General features: G+C 47.3%; 1 protein-coding gene across 2 annotated transcripts in view; it reads left to right on the top strand.

Annotated features, from left to right (window-relative positions):
* Positions 1-19,111, top strand: part of SPATA6 (spermatogenesis associated 6) — a 373,911-nt gene that overhangs the window by 254,276 nt on the left and 100,524 nt on the right. For both annotated transcript variants that reach the window (XM_086952403.1, XM_086952404.1), the window contains exon 7: positions 5,342-5,441. In XM_086952403.1, the coding sequence (XP_086808529.1) occupies positions 5,342-5,441 (100 nt within the window). The remainder of the gene's footprint in view (positions 1-5,341; positions 5,442-19,111) is intronic.

The raw sequence follows: 19,111 nt of genomic DNA, 5'->3' as shown, positions 1-19,111 counted from the left end.
CGGAACTGGATGGTTTCCTGCTGGAGGAGGAATTGCTTGTGACTTTACAGGTCACACAGTCGTTGAAAGCACCTTACCGTAATGGATTTCTGGTGGAATTATTGAAGACGTTTGCATTCACGTTGAGTTAATGCCTCCTCGTAATAGTTGATTCAGCAGGGATGTTCAGGGCCCTACAGTGGTGGTCCTCCCTAAACCAGTCAGACTGCCCAAGGAATGGACATTGTACAGACCAAGCTCCTTAATAAGCATAGAGGCCAAAGTAATGGCAAAGGCCCTAGCAAACAAACTAATCAAGCATGCAAAATCTCTGATGCACAGTGACCAAAACCGCTTCATGCTGAACAGTGGCACTTGACACTGCATTAGGAATCTGAACACAGTCGTAGCCAGCTGGGCTCCATTTCTGAACAAATGGCTGTTTTGTTGCTGGAATTTGAGAAGGCCTTCAACTTTGTAGAATGGTCCTTACATGCCATCCTGGAAAGAATGAACTTCGGCCCTAGATTCCATAATAATGTGTAAATGTAAATGTATAGGCATTTATATAGCGCACTACTTACCCGGAGGGTCCCAAGGCGCTTCGACCGCTGCGAAACCCTTCCTGGCTTCCCTGAGAGATGGTCCCTTAATGGGTATCTCCAGGGTGAGACCAGGCATCCCCGGCGGTCTGGTGGGGCCGTTAGTGAAGATGAGGCAAGCTAATGCCCAGAGTTGCCGAGTGTGAACGCTGATCAGAGTGGGCACCGAGGCGAGAGAATTATCGAGTCCGCTGACCCTGGTCCAGAAACCTGCCACGCCGGGAATCGAACCCTGGTCCCGGGCCGTCCTCTGCTCTCGGGTCTGCCGCCTCTAACCAGTGAGCCACACTACTGTGAAACTATTGTACACAAATTCATGGGCCAGTGTGATAGTAAATGGTGCCCTTTCACGATGTTGCCCTTTATTCCCTCTCCTTTTCGCTCTTACAGATGAACCTCTGGCTCAATTGATATGAATGGATGCGCAGGTGTGAGGCTTGAGGTGGGAGGATGATATGGAAGATCGCATAATATTTTACGCGGAAGATGTCCTGTAGTGAGTGCTGCGCCAGAGCCAATTGATCCCACGGTTGAGTGGTATGTTGGACGTCTATGGAGAGGTGTCTGGCCTGAGGGGAATTTCGGCTATATTCCTGGAGGCGGGTTTTAGGAATTGGGACAGATTGAGATCTCCACATTATGTAATGTGAACAACAAACTCATGAATACAACCTCCATATGTCGTAGTTCTTCCTGTTTGTGCAACTGTGCCATGCATTGGAAGGATACACAAACCGTGCTAAGGAACTTCCAGAATACAGCCCATTAAAAGTCAGACTTACGATGTCTGCCATTGGCAGGAAGGGCTTGTCCAGCCTTCATAGGACCAGAAACATTAATTAAACCGAGGGAACGGTGTGAGTCCAGTTTGGGGACCTTTGAGGAGGTGGAGTAGCGGATTAAGGCTAAGATAACGGCCCATGAGTTGGTCATTCCGGCCCGCCTGTGGTTAATTCAGTTAAAATATTTCTATAGGATGTATTATACCCCTGATAGGTTGTGGAAGATGGGATGGGGCTACGTCACTTGTCCCTCTTTCGCGGTCAGGCCTGAGGCTCCATTTTAGGTCGAGCCTAGAGCAGCGCATGCTCAACTTTTAGTAAGGGGGTTTTCAAAGTGCTACGAGAGGCTTTTGCTGGCCTCAAGCTGGCTGTAACGCGCGCGTGCACGCGCGCAGCCGCCTTTTGTCTTTTCTTTGTCACGGGTAATTAAGTGCATTGCGATCACTTTCACTTTCGGCAATTAAGTGCATTGCGATGCACTTTTCAGCGCCCGCGTGGCCAATGCTTTTTGCGCTCGCTTGTTCTCTTGGCAGTCAATCAAGTTGCCTGACACACAGATGTTGGAAAGACGGGCTCACTCGTAGACATTGGCTCTAATTTTGTAACAAAACATTCACCACCACAGAACCACACCACCATCGTAGGATCACGTGATCACCACGGATGGAGAAGTAAAAATAACTCTATTTTTTAAAAATCATTTACTGTGTGTTCTATTAATTTCATGTGTTTGAACTCTTGTTAGCCCTCTTAAACCAAAGAACAACTGGATCTTTTGTGCACCACTCGCCATAAGCAACATGAAACAAATATAAAATACCTCTATAGCTCCACATCATGCTAATCCTAAACACCTGTGCCACCATAAAGCACGCAGAAACCGGTGCAGTCACGTGATTCACCGAACGACGACAACTCTGCCCCACTAGAAACTCTCGGGGCAATAAGCGGAGTTAAACGTGCGCTTTTGATGAGTTTGGGGACGAGGCCCAATGCTGCCCCCTGGCTGCCACCAACACAGTGTACTAACACACACTAATAGCTCTTTTGTCTACGTAGACATTCTCATAAATTAATAAGAGTCAGATTCCGGCATGTGATATTACTCCAAATCTCTAACTACAAAGATACGTACAGAATTGCACAACTGGACACAGGGGAGAGATGAGTCACCAAGCGGGAGACCGCAGACTGAGGACAAGGCAATGGGACCAACACATTGGATTCAGCACACCAACTCTGACTTTCTGACCTAGTTCCAGAGAAAACAGTCGCATTTTTTTACTTATCTTAATTAGTAACAAGCATTGGCATAGCCAATAGGTCTCGCTTTTGAGACCTTACAAGTATTTAGTTATGCAGCACAATATCCTTGGTGCAATGACATCAACTGTTGCATGGCTAAAAACGTATAAGGTCCCAAAGGCGAGACCTATTGGCTATGCCAATGCTTGTTCCTCGTGGTCTGGGAGTGCCGGGTTATACAAAGGTGTTGAAAATCAATATTTCGTCATTTAGAAAGTGTACTTGGCTTCATGATTGCATATAATTCTAAACTGGCAATTCGAGGAGTTTCCCTGGATGGGAGGGAAACAGAGGACAGAAATTGTTGGTTGGGATTGGCTGCATGGTGGGCAAACGATACATAGCAGGCCACTAGAGATGTAGACTGCCCCACCCAATCTTAAAGTGGCTGTGGGGGATGGATTATTGTTTACTAGCTGAGGAAGCAACATAACAGGCGAGAGTTTGCCCACAAAATCTGGGGACAGTGGAAAGAGTTCAACAAAATCCCATGATCTGGCTGCCAATAAAGAGGTTCTTTAAAACAGTAGGGGCCATATGTAGGTGGGGTAATACCGGTCGGTAACAGTGACATTCGGTAAATTTCACCGTTACCGACAGGTATTTAGGGATTTGAGATGTAGGAGGCTGCAAATAAGGAATAGGTAATTTACCGATTCGTTATTTTAAGGAATCAGTAAAATACCGATTCCTTATTTTAAGGAATCGGTAAATTACTGATTTCTTAACGCCTATGTAGGTAGCACTCTAGTGAGTGCATTTTTGCCTTACGGATTCGTTATTTACCACCAACTATAAGTTGGTGATAAATACCGAATACTTTTGAAAAAGCAAATTTTTGCATTTTTCTCAGTGCACATGTGGCAGACATACATGGGCATGTATGTGCGCCACATGTGCACACATGCACGATTCAGGGGTGAAACAGGGTGTTAATGTGACACCCTGCCACCCTTGAATATGTTCCCCCTATTACCGATTCGGTATTTACCGAATCGGTAATAGTGAATGGCTTCCCATTCGTTCCTATGGGATGATGATCTCTACTCAACTAACTAATACTATCTCCTCATTCAGTCATGTTAGTAATATTGCATTTAAATTATACATCGAAAATTATTCTCACTTTTGCTTGCTTTCTAGTACAGGGTCTGTCAAAATAAGTTGTCATCAGCCTTTTCTGACCAGCAGTTTGTAGTATTTGCACTGTCATATTATTGGTTATAGATCTACTCTGTCTCTCCACTACCTTGTTGGCCTCTGAATAAACAATTGAGTATAATATGTACTCCAAACATGATATAAAATATAAATCAGTGAGGAATTCTATGATGTTTTCCCACACTATAGCAGAAAGATGTATTTTAAATTCGTCCTGTGGACAAAGCAAGGCAAAATTGATACAATCAAGCACTGATTTTGAATAGTTCTACTTTTGCCGTCTTCTGACCAACATGTCTTTGTTTTCCACTTTCTTCTATATGCAATCAATGGAATTACATGGTGTTAAATGTGAAAATGTTTCTGGTGGCCTTTGTAGCAGGTAGCTTAAACCAAATCTTCAGGGATTTACATTCTATTGGTACGGTCTTACACTGCTGCCTGAACACTGCAAACTGTGATATTCTAGCATAACACTACCCATGGAGGCTACAAATTATGTCACATATCCTGAACTATGTATATTATGCTTACCTTTCTGAGGTGAGCGTCATTTTACAAGGTGGCAAGGGTAATTTTAGGGATTAGGGTGGCAAGGGAAATGTTTGTGTTTAGGGCGGGTGTGGGTTTTGGGGTGGCAAGGGTAATTTTAGGGTTAGGGTGGATATTGGTTTGGGGTGGCAAGGGTAATTTTAGGGTTTAGGGTGGATATGGGTTTTGGGGAGGCAAGGGTAATTTTAGGGTTCAGGGTGGATATGCATTGAGGGGTTGTGTAAAGGCAGGCGTGGTAAAGGCAAATGTGTTGTACAAAAATGCATGGTAAAGGTTATACGTGGTAATACCATTCGTTGTAATGGTATTCAAGTTGTGTAAGCTGAAATACTCTAGTATCCTTTGTGTAATTAAATTAGGTGAATCTGAACGTTAATTGTTTGAGGACAAACTGTGAGTTTAAAAATGTTATGATGTGAGAAAGTATATTTTAGTACTTTCTTGATTGTTTTGTTAGTCTGGTTGAATATTTTAAATTAGGGGCTCTAGAAAGCAAAGATATTGAGGTTTGCTTGGGACAAAGGTAAGATGTTGATTATTAAGAAGATTTATCTTTGTTACTTCAAGGCATGCTTAGTTATGTGGGGACTGCTTAGTCCCGTAGTGAGATGGACAGGACTCCACCAACCAATCCTTTTAACCTCCAAATACTGCTAAACACTCTGCTACAAGATAGCTGCCACTCTTCCAAATCCCTGGCTTCCATCATTATCCTCTGATTTCAACACTCCCCTTCATCTCTTCTCACCGTAATGTCACAACCTGTCCTGAAGCCAGGAGTGCCACATGACACTTCACTTTTGAGACTGGGAGTCAAAAATACGAAAAATAACTTCAGATATAGCAGAATGGCGGTAGGTAAATAATAGCGTCCAAAAGAAATAAACTTATTTGCATCTTTAGAATAAGACAATAAGCCCACCTTTGTTTACAAATATATTTTTTCTTTGTTGATTATAGATTTCACCCTGACTTGAGTATGTCAGCAAGCTGGGTTGAAATACATGAGAGAGTAAAGAAGATCTTAAGGACACATGGAGCGCGACAGAGGCTAACATTTGTAAGTTCTTGCATGACAAGTTGAACTTGATTTTCCGAAATGAAGGAACAATATCAAACCAGGTTTCATCTCCAAGATATGCATTTTACCTCCTAATGCTTGAAAAATGTCTTGCTTTTACTGTTTTCTCTGGTCTTTTTCATCGGGTACAATGACTACAAGCTTCTCAGTCATTATCCTTTTGCCTGAAACTGCCCATTAAGCAGTGTTATAAATGAGCTAAGGACACGGAAACAAGTTACAAATGTCCTTCATTAGAAGATGGGATAATGTGTCTTTCCCTCTGCCTCCAAAACCCATGCACCCTCTCCAAGTTTTGCTGAAATATTGCGATTTCAATAAAGTGACTACCAGGGAGTTAGCTAATAATGCTCCTATTTGACTGCTGTGTGTATGAATATTGTTAGGAAGGAATACTTTAAGGTGGGTAGTGAAAATGCCAATTCCTTCTCTTTTTTCAAAATCTCACTTCTTATTCATGGTGTATATATTCGTTTCCATTCCATCACTCCTTCGCCCAGCTCTCTATTCTTCAACTTTCCAAAACCTTTCTGCCTCTCTTCTCTGCCCACCTATCTTATTAGTGGCTCCTCGTTGTAGCCTAAGGGGAAGAGATGTCACAGGTGAATATACCACATTGCTGAAGCCCCATATAACCTAAGTAAGGGCCCCCCACAAGGATAAACCACTCTTTCCTTTAAGAATATCTTCTGGCTCAAATTTGATTGCTTGGCCAAGCACAAAGGCTTCTCTCCAGAGGTGTATTATTGCTTTGTGACATAATAAGAATTCAAACACAAATCCTATTAGAAATGGGGGTCTCTAGTGGACGGAGGTAGGTACCTTTGTCCAAATCGAGACCCTTGCTTCCTGTCAGGGTAAGGGGGATACACACTTTAGATAACCCCTGCTCACCCCTGGGTAGCTTGGCAGGAGTAGACAGACTTATGCCAAAGTCAATGTGTAAACTATTTGTATTTAAAACACACAGTAATTCAGTGATAAAACCATAAATGGACACCACACCAGTTTAGAAAAATAAGGTATCTTTATGTAAACTCAACAAGACCCAAAAGACAAAAATCCAACATACATGTAATAAGAATATGACTTTAAAAAGGTTTTAAAACCACTTGGTCCATAGGAAGCTATTGATGCGTGATTTCTCTCAAAGTACCTGTAGTTGCGACAAAATCCACTAGGCTAAACAGCTGCAGAGATGGGAAGCGCCGGAGATGCGTCAGTTCCTGAGACCATGGGGAGGCGATGTAACATTTCAGCTGCAAGCAGGAGAAGGTTGCATTGAATCCGGTCTGTAGGGAGAAGTGATGCGTCGATTCCACGAAAGTTCTGGTCCGTGGGTGATGCGTCAGGAAAACATTTCGCACAGGTACGATACGCGGAAATCCGGTTCGTGTCGGCAATCGATGCAACAGCATTGAGCGGCACTGGGTCGGTTGTTTCTTCGGCCCTGATCCCTTGATGCGTCGGTTCTTGCAGCAGTGGCAGGCGGTGCATCGGTTTCTGCAGCGGTGCGGCGATGAGTGGAGATTCTTCTCGCACAGCAGTGTTGCATCAGAAAAACAGCAGCAAGAAGAGCAATGTATCAATTTACTTGTAGTTGCGTTGCTTTTCTAGCCGCCAACCGAAGAAACAACCTCCATAGGTCCAACTCAGTCACATGCAACTCTTGGCAGGTCAGAACTCCCAGCAAGGCAGTTGAGGGGAGCTGGGAGTGAAGTCTTTGTGTTCCTGAGACTTCAGAACGCGAGGCAAGCTCTTACTCAAGCCCTTAGAGATATTCCTCAAACAGGGGGACACAGAACACTGCAAAGTCCTTGTCCTTTCTTTGGCAGAAACAGCTACAGCAGGCCAACCCCAGACAGAACAGAGCAAAGGGGCAGTACTCCTCCTCCAGTCTCTCCAGCTCTTCTCCTTGGCAAAGGTTCCTCTTGATTCCAGAATTAAAAGTTCTGAGATTTTAGGTCTAATACTTATACACCAAAATGTCTTTGTTCTCTTTGTTCACGGGGCTCTGAGCCCAGTCCAAACCAGTTCTGTCCTCACTGGTGCAGTATGACCACAGGGGGCGGAGACAACATTGTGCAAGTGAGACAAGTCCTATTCAGGTGCAAGGAAATCTCCTTCCCTTTCTTTAAATTCAGCCAGCGTCTATTCAGCCCAGCTCTGAGTCACCCAGGAAAGGCCAGGCACAACTCACCCGACCCCCCAGTGGCTGTCTGCAGTGAATGCTCCTCCACAGCATCTGTCACTCCAAAACCAGACAGTCAATACACAAACAGGCAGAGGCACACAGAATGGTTAAACAAGAAAATGCCTACTATCTAAAAGTGGCATTTTAAAACGCTCAATTTAAAAACCATCTTTACTAAAAGATGTGTTATTAAATTCTGAGTTCAGAGAGCCTAAACTTTATTTCTCTAACTTGTCCCATTGGGAAGTTATATATACATATAAGATGTCATAAATAAACTCCCATTTTGTCCTATGGGTTAAGATAGCCTTTCAGTAGTGAAAATCGAAATTGGCAGTATTTCACTATCAGGACATGTCTCACGCACAGTACATGTCCTACATTTCACATACACTGCACCATGCCAAGGGGTATACCTTGGGCTACCATAGGGGTGCCTTACATGAAAGAAAAGGGATGTTTATGGCAGTTAGCAAACTGTGCACAGACGCCACAGTGGCAGGTCTGAGTTGACTTTCCAGTGCTGCAGGCCCACTAGTAGTATTTTATTTACAGGCCCTGGCACACTTCAGTGCACTTTGCTAGAGGCTTACCAGTAAATCAAATATGCCAATCATGGAGAACCAAACGTAACCACAATTTACACAGGGAGCACTTGCACTTTGACACTGTTCAGTCGTGGCAAAGTGCCCAAAGCATCAAGGCCAGAAAAAAATGAAATTCAGCACAGCATCAAAAATTGCAGGAGGTAGAGGCAAAAAGTCAGGGGAAACCACTCCAAAGATGCTAGGTCTAACACGTGTCCACTCCAGCTGAAAGATGGGGAGAACTACCCACCCTGTTGGGAGTTCTCATCACTAAGGCGCAAGAGTCTGGACAGACCATCAGCATTGGCGTGTTCTGTACCAGGGCGGTGTTCCACCATAAAGTTAATTCCATGTAGGGAGATGGACCACCTCAACAGTTTTTGATTGTCACCACTTATTTGCATCAACCATCTGAGGGGCCTGTGGTATGCCTGAACCTGGAAACAAGTAGGGTCTTAGCTTCTTCCGTGCCCATACCACAGCAAAGCTTCTCTCTCAATTGCACTTCACCTCTGTTCCCTGGGAAGTAGCCTCCTAATAATGAAAGTTACAGGTTGGTCCACTCCCTCGTCGTTCAATTGTGAGAGTACTGCTCCCACACCATGCTCTGAAGCTTCTGTCTGCATAACAAATACTAGGGAGAAGTTGGGTGCCTTGAGCACGGGCGCCATATACAAGGCAGATTTCAGGGCATCAAAAGCGGTCTGACAGGCATCGGTCCAGATCACTTTCATTGGCTGCTTCCATGAAGTCAGCTCTGTCAAGGGGGCAACAATGGTGCTATATCCCTTGACAAACCGTCTGCAGTACCCGGTGTGTCCAAAAAAAGGGTCTCATCTCTGTCTGGGTCTTGGGGGCTCCCAAGTCAGAATGGTGTCAATCTTAGGTTGTAGGGGTGCCACCTAGCCGCTTCTTACCTGGTGCCTACGTACACCACAGAACTCAGCCCTATCAGGCACTTACAAGCCTTGATACTGAGACCTGCTTTCTACAGAGCCTTCAACACGTCACAGAGGTGTTGCAAATGTTCCTCCCAGCTGGAGCTGAGCACAGCAATGTCATCCAGGTAAGCGGCGGTGAATTCCTCAAGCCTGGACAGTACCTGGTTTACCAGTCTCTGGAATGTTGCAGGGGCGTTCTTCAACCCAAAGGACATGACACAGAACTGGTAGTGGCCCTTTGACGTTGGAAACACAGACCTCTCTCTTGCCCCACCAGTCAAGGCAATCTGTCAGTACCCAGACGTTAGATCAAATGTACTAAGATACTGGACAGCTCCCAGCCGATCAATGAGCTAATCAGCTCTGGGGATGGGGTCAGTCCTGCTGACGGCATTGAGCCCATGGTAGCCCGCACAGAAGGCTACCATGGGTTGAATGAGGGGCTTTTAACACCAAGACCACTGGGCTAGCCCCGGGGCTACTGGAGGGCTCTATCACCCCTAACGTTTCACAGGTAAACTGTCCCCAGTGCCACATCATGGCTCACCAATTGATGATTCCTAGAGTCGGGGAGAACAGGGAGGAGAGCTCTCCCAGCACCTGGTGACAGTCCCTCTATTGCCTTGGGGTCCAGATGGCAGAGAGGTTCACTCCATCCACTAACCCATCATGTTCCTTGGCTAACAGGAGGTCAGGAAGAGGCTCACTCTCCTCTGCCATTCCATCTTCGGTTGCCAGGAGCATTGTTACTTCAGACATTTCAAAGTGAGGTTTGAGGCGGTGCACATGCAGGACCCTCAAAGGGTTCCTAGGAGTCTGAAAGTTAACCAGATAGGTTATATCAGTCTTGCGCTCTGCCACTCTACCACCTCAAAATTACCAGTCCACCTGTCTTGGAACGCACAATCTCCACTGGTGCCATCACTCACACTTTTTGGCAAGGCTGAAACTCAAGCAAAGTGGTGTTCTGGTCGTACCATTGTTTCATCTGCTCCTGGCTGGCTTCCAGGTTCATCTGGGACAGTTTCCTGAACCGTTGTCTCTGGATTCTGCGGGCCAGCATGTAGCTGAACACATCTTGGGGGAGTCTTACCAGGAGTTTTCTCCCAAGTCCTTCTTCTCAGACTCAAAGGTCCTCTCACAGGGTTTCCATACAGCAATTCAAAGGGACTGAACCCTAAGGATTTCTGCAGTACCTCCGTGTACGCAAACCGGCATGGTAGAAAGATGTCCCACTTACATCATTGGTTCTGCAAGACCCTTTATCATGCCTTTCATGGTTCGGTTGAATCTCTCAACCAACCCATTCCCTTGGGGATGGTAAGGAGTGGTGAATTTGTATATTACACCACACTCCTCGCACAGTCACTTCCTATTTCTAGAAATTAAGTTTCTACCACAGTCAGATCCCCATCAATGCACGGCTCACCACAGGGGCCGTGATTGTCTGACCGCTTCAGGGTACCGGGTGGCATGGTCCACCAAGACCAAGATAAACTTGTTGCCTAAAGCTGTCTTGGGTTGCAATTGCCCTACACTGTCGATGCCCACCCGCTCGAAAGTGGTGCTCACTACAGGAAATTGTTGGAGGGGAGCCTTACACTTCCCTCCTGTCTTGCCACTTGCCTGGCTAGTCTTACAAGACCTACAATGTGTGCCAACATGCCTCTGCATTTGGGGCCAGTAAAAGTGGGTGACATGCCTGTGATAGGTCTTGTCGCGCCCCAAATGTCCTGCCAAAGGAAGGTTCTGTAGCATGCGGATATCACCAGCACACAGGCTGCCCAGTGCTCAGCAACCTCAGGCATTGTAAAGTAGACTGTTCTCCCAATAAATCAAATGTGATCCGGACATACCACCTGCTGCCTGGTGCAGCGTGCGGCCACTAACCAACAAGAGAAGGGCATTCCATCTGCGCCTTGCTGAACTCTACCCTGGAGGTACCCCCTTCCTGCTGCCAATGGGTCAGCTCAGGCAGCTTGCCCAGTTCGGCCACCTGCTCCCCTGTAGGTTCCAGGGCATCCCCCTCAGGTTCTACCTCCCCCTGGACTATGGGTTCTCATGCCCTTGCCCTTCCTCTTTCTGACAGGCACCTAGGCCACTCTTTCACCCTCCAGGTTCTTTTGATCGCCCCTACTGGCTGCCATTGACAGAGTGGTAACACATTCCCACTCAGGCAGTCCCACCATCTTTAAATGAGTCAGGCACTCCACCTCCCTCCAAGGTGAGTTCTCCAGTACATTGCCAAGCAGATGGTCAACAGGCTGGTGGACATACAATGACTTTGAAGGAACATGAGACCCCCCTCAAAGGGAACCTGCACCACCTTACACAGGCGCTCAAAGTTATCTGCAGGAACTACAGGCTAAAGTACATTGGGGATGAATTGCACTTCAGACAACCATTGACACCTGATGGATGTCACCCTTGCTCCTCTGTCTCTCAGAGCCTTCATCCTCCTCCCATTGATGGCCACCCACTGCAGGTACTTTTTAGTGTTATCTGGCAGGCAGGTTTCCTGGACCATCTCGGTCTCCTAATGAGACCAGGGTCATCACAGCTGGCTCCCCACCCTCACTAGGAACCAACTCCTCCCCCTGCACTACACTAACTAACCCCGGTGACGGTACACCAGTGGGTGCTCGTGGTTCCTTGGGGCACTTGGGATCACTCACAATGTGGCCTTCCTAACCACATGAATAACACTTACCGGTATCCTGGTTGTCTGGCCTACCCTTAGGGGAACATGGCTTCTTAGAACTGGGGAGCTGGGAACCGTTACCCTGGGAACTATTTTGGGGCCCTTTAGAGAACTCCTTTTGGTTACCCTTGTCCACCCCCCCCCCACTCTTCTGCTGGGGACCCTGCCCACTTTTGGCTGGGTTACCCACACACCCCTTGTAGACCCTGGTACTTGTCCAGCCGTCCTCCTCCTGAGTAAGCATCCTGCGGTTAGCTAGCTTGTCAGATGCTGGTGCAGCTCTGGAACACACAGAGTACTCAAGTGTTCCCAACCAATCAAGTTATACAACCCCTGGTAATCAGTTACCTTGCTGTGCTTTATCCAACAAATCAGTGCTCTGCAATACAGGTTCACATACTCAACCCAAGTATTGGACTCAAGTTTCTTGAAGAACCTAAACTTTTCCCTGTACTGCTCAGCTGTGAGCCCTTGCCTGAGGGATAAAGCCTCTTTCATATTGGGATAGGTCAGCGCACCCGCCTCCTCCAAATCAATTCTTCTCAGGGACCTCATTCATACGCACTGCTGCCTCATACAATGCAAACCATGCATAAATATCCTCCCCTTTTGGAAATTCTGTAGCGACGAGGGGTCTGTGGGCAGTACGGCGGCCCACCAATGGACCACGAGGCTCAGCGAGACCGACCACGGACAGCAATGATGGTGACCACCGAGCGCTGAGCGAAGGGGGCAGGCAGCGTGAGAAAGGAGGGGCCGAGGAATGGGGGGCCTGGAAAAGGAATACTCAGGCAGTTTGCAAATTATGGTGCACAGCTATGGGCCATGGGCGTCCCACCCCCCCTTGGTCAATGCACCCGGAGGAAGCATGGGTGCAAGCACAGGTACACCCAGCAGCATGGATGTCCTGGTGGCAGTGGCCCGGGCCAAGGTGGGGGCCCCAAGGGGGTACAGGGCGCAGCACAGAAGACGGCGGGTCCAGACAATTTAGGGGGCACAGGGAGGGGCGAAGAGATAAGAGCATTGAGGCAGTCATTTATTTATTTATTTATTTTATTCGATTTATATAGCGCGTTATAACCCAGGGGTCTCTAAGCGCTTGTCCGGTAAGCACAGGAAAAGTCCTAAAAGGGCCCTTCCCGGGAGTTATAGCCCACCCCAGGCCTTCTGGAAAAGAACAGTTTTCAACTTCTTCCAGAAGGACAACAGATTAGGTTCCTTACGCAGATCCGCCGATAGATTATTCCAGACTGCTGGGAGGGTATTAGAGATGGCACGACCACCCACTGTTGCCAATCTGAAACGTGGTTGAGTAAGAAGGGTTGCTTCAGCAGATCTTAGCACCCTACCCGGTTTGTATGGAATCAGGCGGGTCTTAATGTATCTTGGCGCCTTGCCATAGAGCGATTTATGTGCAATACATAACCCTTTGAAGAGCACCCTCTGCCTTACTGGGAGCCAGTGCAGCTCGCGCATAAGTGGGGACACATGCGTGCTCCTGGGTTTCTTATGAATAAGCCTAGCGGCATCATTCATCACCACCTGAAGTTTGTCCAAGAGTTTTTGGGGCAATCCTAAATAAAGCGAATTGCCGTAGTCCAACCTTGCTAATATCATTGCAGAGACCGCCCGTCTCAAGGTGGAATAGGACAATAGTGGCGCAATTTTTCTAAGTTGATGGAGCAGGCCAACACAAGTTCCTACCACCGTGGTGGCTTGCTTCCGCATGGATAGTTTATCATCCACATGGATGCCTAGGCTTTTTACTGCCACTGCCGGCTCCGGGGGCGGCCCAAGTTCCCTAGGCCAGAACCCGTCGTGCCATGGATTGCCAGCGATGGTAATAGGTAAAACCTCCGTCTTGTCCGGGTTGATTTTTAAGGAGTTCAGCGACATCCAATTAGCTGTATGCTTAAGAATAGTTTGCAGATTTGCTGACGCCCCAGGGGCATTATCCATTTGGATAATGATTTGGGTGTCGTCAGCGTAGTTATATACCTGACAATCCATTTGATTAAGGAGTGAAATCAATGGTTGGAGATATATATTGAATAACAGGGGCGACAAGGCCGACCCCTGTGGCACTCCACAGGAAATGGGTGTTGCAGTAGAGAGCAATTCTCCCAGCTGAATTCTTTGTGTCATCCCTTGTAGGAAAGAAGCAAACCAGGCGTGGGCTGTGCCCTGGATGTCGAAATCCCTCAACCGCGACAGAAGTTGTTTATGACACACGGTGTCAAACGCCGCAGAGAGGTCTAACAACACCAGGGCACCAGGTATCTTCTTATCTGCCCTATTCCTGAGCTCATCCACGATAGACAGCATGACCAGTTCCGTGCTATGATTCGCACGGAACCCCGATTGATTTGGTTCCAACAGACCGTTCCTTTCTAGATGGTCAGAAAGATCGGACAGAACATGCTGTTCCAGCACTTTGGCCAGGAAAGGGATCTGGGAAATGGGCCTGAAGTTTTTTAGGCATTTCACATCTGCCCCGGTTTTTTTTAGCAGAGGGATCAACCTTGCCTCCTTAAAGGCTGTGGGAACCTTGCCTAATGCTAAGGATGAGTTCAAGAGAGTCAAAACCTCCTCTTCTATTCCTGGCATGGCCAGTTTGAATACTTCAGGGGGACAGGGATCAGCCTGGGAGCCGGACTTAACTCTCCCCATAAGCAGGGACAGTTCCTCTTTCGTGATGGGAGGAAGAATGTCCAGAGGTCTGTCCACCAGCTTCTTAGCCGATGTGGTCTGTGGGGGGCAGGCATGCATGGGAGTGCAGGCAATTTCCGAAATAAGGTCTTTAATTTTGCTAGTGAAGAAGTTCTGAAACCTCTGACAGTCCTCTAAAGTGAACTCCGGCCGTTGTTCTTTTACTTTCCTGAGTTCATTTAGGACTCGAAAGATTTCTTTTTGAGGATCTTTGGCTGTGATGATCCTTTCCTCATAGAAATCCGCCTTCCTAGCTATTATTGCCCGTTTATAGTTCGCTAATTCTAGCATGTAGAGACTTCTCGCCTTAGTATCGTAGGCTCTGCGCCAAGCTCTCTCCGTCTTGCGTAAAGCTCTCTTGTTCTCCCTTAAAGAGTCATTGTACCAAGGGGACCCTGGGCCTCTATTTACTAAATTGACCCTGCGTGCTGGCGCCACATAGTCAGCCGCCCTTCGAAGTCTATCATCTAGATTACTGCAAAGAGCATCATGATTCTCATCTTGACGGTTCTGAGATGGATTCGCTAAGAGATGTGCCACCATTTTGTCTCCATTGATGTTCTTCCATTTCCTCACCAACCTCTAGCCTTCTACAGGTTTCGTTTTATGTAGGTTCATCAGGAGATCTCCCTTCAGTAGGTGGTGATCCGACCAGACACACGGTCGTGTGATCGTCGCTCCCTGTACCGGAAGTGACGTCCACACCAGATCAAGCGTGTGACCTTCCACATGTGTCTGCCCCTTTACTTGTTGGGTTAAACCTAACGATGATAATGCCTCATCAATATGGCTAGCCTGCCCTTCTCTTGGGGTAGTTTCCCAATGATAATTAAAATCTCCCAAGATGACCAAATTATCATACCTCGAGCGCAGATCCTGCACTAATTTCAAAAATAGGTCCGGGAACTCCGGCATGGCCCATGGAGGACGATACACTACCAGGACAGTCAGGCAATCTGTCCCCAGTCTAAGTTTAATCCAGGGCAATCAAGATGGCACAACTGTACCTGAGGGATCCCAACCAACCAGGGCTGGGTGCGGGGAGGACCGAGACCCATTATGGAAACCGGCAAGCAAATACATACGTTTCTCCCCGAGTGACCCGCCCACTACCACAAAACTACTGAGTTTAGCAAACGTTATCTGCTGACAGTGAAGGAGAGGATTTGGCGTAAAGAATACATAGATATATTCTCATTGCTGGAAGTGCGCCAGGCTGGGTTAGACCTAACAGTGCAAGACCAGAAGGATGAGGACAGGAGGGATAGGTGCAAGCCAAGGGTTGAGAAAATAATAGAAAACTGGCTGTGGACCTTCAGAACGCTGGCATGCGTATTCATAGAAAAGTTCCCAAAAAGTGCAGCAGCCTTAATCTTGTATGAGCAAAAAGTGCATGAGACACAACAGAAGTACCAGGACGAGGCTTTGTTAAGGTACGATGAAGGCTTCAGGGAGAAGATGCAGACCTGGCCAACAATAAAGAAGGACTGCCAGGACATGGAGGGCTTCACAACTCACATAGTGGCCGCCAGGTAAGTGCTAGGCACAAGGGAACCAAATTTCCGTCCCTCAGGGTTCAAAGGAAAATAAGAAGGGCGAGGTCAAGGGTTCAAAAGCAGAGGCATGGCCGGTAGGAGACAGGAAAAATCACGAATGGCGACATGCTGGAAATACGACAAAGATGAGTGTAAATGGGGAGCCGCATGCAGGTTTAAGCACAGCTGTGGAACGTGCTGAGGCAACCGTCCCGCAATACAGTGCTGGCTGTCACAAGGGACAGGTAACAACAGAGATAAAGGCAACGCAAAGAAATAGTAGTGGGGGCAAGTCGACGCCGGAGGTGAGGGGGGATTTTGGCTGGGGAAGACCACTACCGACTCCATGAAAACAAGAACACTGATTACATTACTAGGCAACTACCCAAAGGTGGCAGACAGGAAACAGTTACCGGACGGGTTCACATTCGGATTTCCCATCCGCTATAAAAGTCAGGTGGCACCACGGGTGAACCGCAACCTTAAATTCATACGGGACAACCCAGAGGCAGCTAGACAGAAAGTTGACAAAGAGGTTCAGCTTGGGAGGGTGACTGGGCCATTTTCCCTACCGCATTGCCTAACCTGATGTTTTCACCCTTAGGTGTGGTACCTAAGAAGGAGCCAGTAAATACAGGCTCATACACCACCTGTCGCACCCGCATGGGGATTCCATCAATGACCGATTGGAGGTGGACAGCTGCTCGTTAGCTTACGCCTCCCTGGACGACGCAGTGTAACTGATTAACCAGGAAGGGAGGGGGGCCCTATTAGCCAAAACGGATATCGAATCAGCTTTCCGCCTGCTTCCAGTACACCTGAGCAGTTATCACCTCCTAGGTTTCTAGCTAGATTGAAAGTATTACTATGACAAGTGCTTACCCATGGGTTGTACCATATCCTGTGCAGTTTAGCAGTTTCCTGGAGTGGGCCCTGGGGACGTGCCACCTTCCATTCCACTACTTGGACGACTTCCTGTTCATTGGGGGGCCAGGGACAGGGGAATGTGCAGACCTCCTGCGCCTTTTTGTAGGCTTCACAAAAGAACTTGTAGTCCCGCTGGCACCAGACAAGACAGAGGGGCTGACCACCAAACTGTCTATCCTTGGAATAGAACTAGACTCAGTGGGCGGAATGTGCAAACTGCCACCTGATAAGGTTACCGAGCTGTGCACGATAGTACGGCAGCAGAAAAAAGCAAAACTAAGCGAGATACAACAACTGCTGGGGAAAATGAACTTCGCCACAACAGTAATCCTTGCAGGGCGCCCATTTGCCAAGCGCTTGGACTGGTTGACCAGGGGTGTGGCATGGAAACACCACAGATTGCGCCTTACACAAGGAGTGAAGGAAGACCTAGGGCAATGGGACACTTTCTTAGGTAGTTTCAACTGTACGCTCATGTGGTGGGAACCTTGCGTAGGTGCGGAACAACTAGAACTCTCTACCCATGCAGCTGACATTCACAGCTTTGGGGCCATCCTAGGAACAGCATGGGTAGCTGGTAAATGGCCAGACAGCTGGAGCCATAGCTGGCTCCCAGGCAATATCACTTTGGTAGAACCCTTTCCCATCGTGGTGGCATCTACTATATGGGGCAACAGACTGGCCAATGGGCAGATCACCCTCTAGTCAGACAACCACGCAGTGGTGCAGGCGATCAACTTAGGGACAGCAAAGTGCCCAGTGGTAGTTAAGCTAGTGAGAAAGCTAGTCGATTGCAAACTGACGCGAACATAGTCATCAGGGCGAGACACATCGCTGGCCGAGGCAATTCCGTAGCTGACGCCATTTCTCGTTTTCAGTGGGACATGTTCAGGGAGCAGGTACCAAGAAATTACTCCAATGCCGAAAGAGCTATGGGAGTTGGTGGCTTTGGATTAAAGAAGTTGCTGGATCACATACTGGCCCCAAGACAGAGAAAATATATCATTGGGTATTCATTTTTGTAAATATGCTGTACCTCCACCTGGAGGTAGACCGACTGGCTTCCCAGTAGTGTCCAGAGATGAAAAACAAGAGGGCGTATCTCTGCTCAAGTGCTGTGAGTTAAAATTCCTTGCATCACTCAAAAGCTAGTGTTTAATGGAAAAATTTAGTAATGTGGGAAGTTAAAACAAAGGTGATGCGTGTGTGGATCCAGCAACTAATCCACTGCACTGGTGTTGGTCAACATGTTTCAGCCTCATGAAAGTTATAGAGGCTTTTCTCAGGCCCAGGTTGTATGTAGGAGCGCCTTGTGGCCTCTTGTTAAGTGGTAAACTTAATACTCGTGTGAAGGGAGGTCAGACCTGTTGTATCTGTACCTATGGACAGGAAGAGAAATATACAGTAGTATGTTTCCTTTATCGTTACCCATTCTTGCTATCATTATGCATAGCCACGCATGCTTCTTTGTACGTGGGGATCTGATCGTTCAAACCCTCCACATCTGTCTTAAGACGATGGATCCAACGCTGTTTCTTTTAAAAAATAATTCTCTCAGCTTTGTAGGATTTTGACACTAGTGTTTCCAGAACTACTCAGCTCAGATCATCTGCATTTTGGTTATTCTCACCCAGTCTAATTTCCGTGTATTTACACACTATGCAGAATGACGCATTGTAAACTCAAGCCTAAATAAGGAAATTGAGATAAGATTATTGTTCCAGCATTTGCTATGCATAATGATAGCAAGAATGGGTAACGATGAAGGAAACATACCACTGTATATTTCTCTTCCTGTCCATAGGTACAGATACAACAGGTCTGTACCTTATTGATTTTACAGTTCTATAGAAGGCATGCTGCGCATTGGCAGAGATATGCGCTGGGGTGCATGAGCTGAAGTTATTCAGGGCAGCATTCGCACTAGCATTCTTCGGGCCCCAGCAAGATGGAACCCGGGTACGGCATGCTTACGCAGGACAGACCTACGCATGGGGATACGACACATGTTAATACACCTGCATGATCAAAAACAGACCAGACAGGTAAAGGGAA

The sequence above is a fragment of the Lissotriton vulgaris genome, chromosome 1_1 (assembly GCF_964263255.1).
Source record: "Lissotriton vulgaris chromosome 1_1, aLisVul1.2, whole genome shotgun sequence".
NCBI lineage: Eukaryota > Metazoa > Chordata > Amphibia > Caudata > Salamandridae > Lissotriton > Lissotriton vulgaris.
The sequence above is the reverse complement of the archived record's forward strand: the minus strand, read 5'-3'. Positions and strand labels throughout refer to the sequence as shown.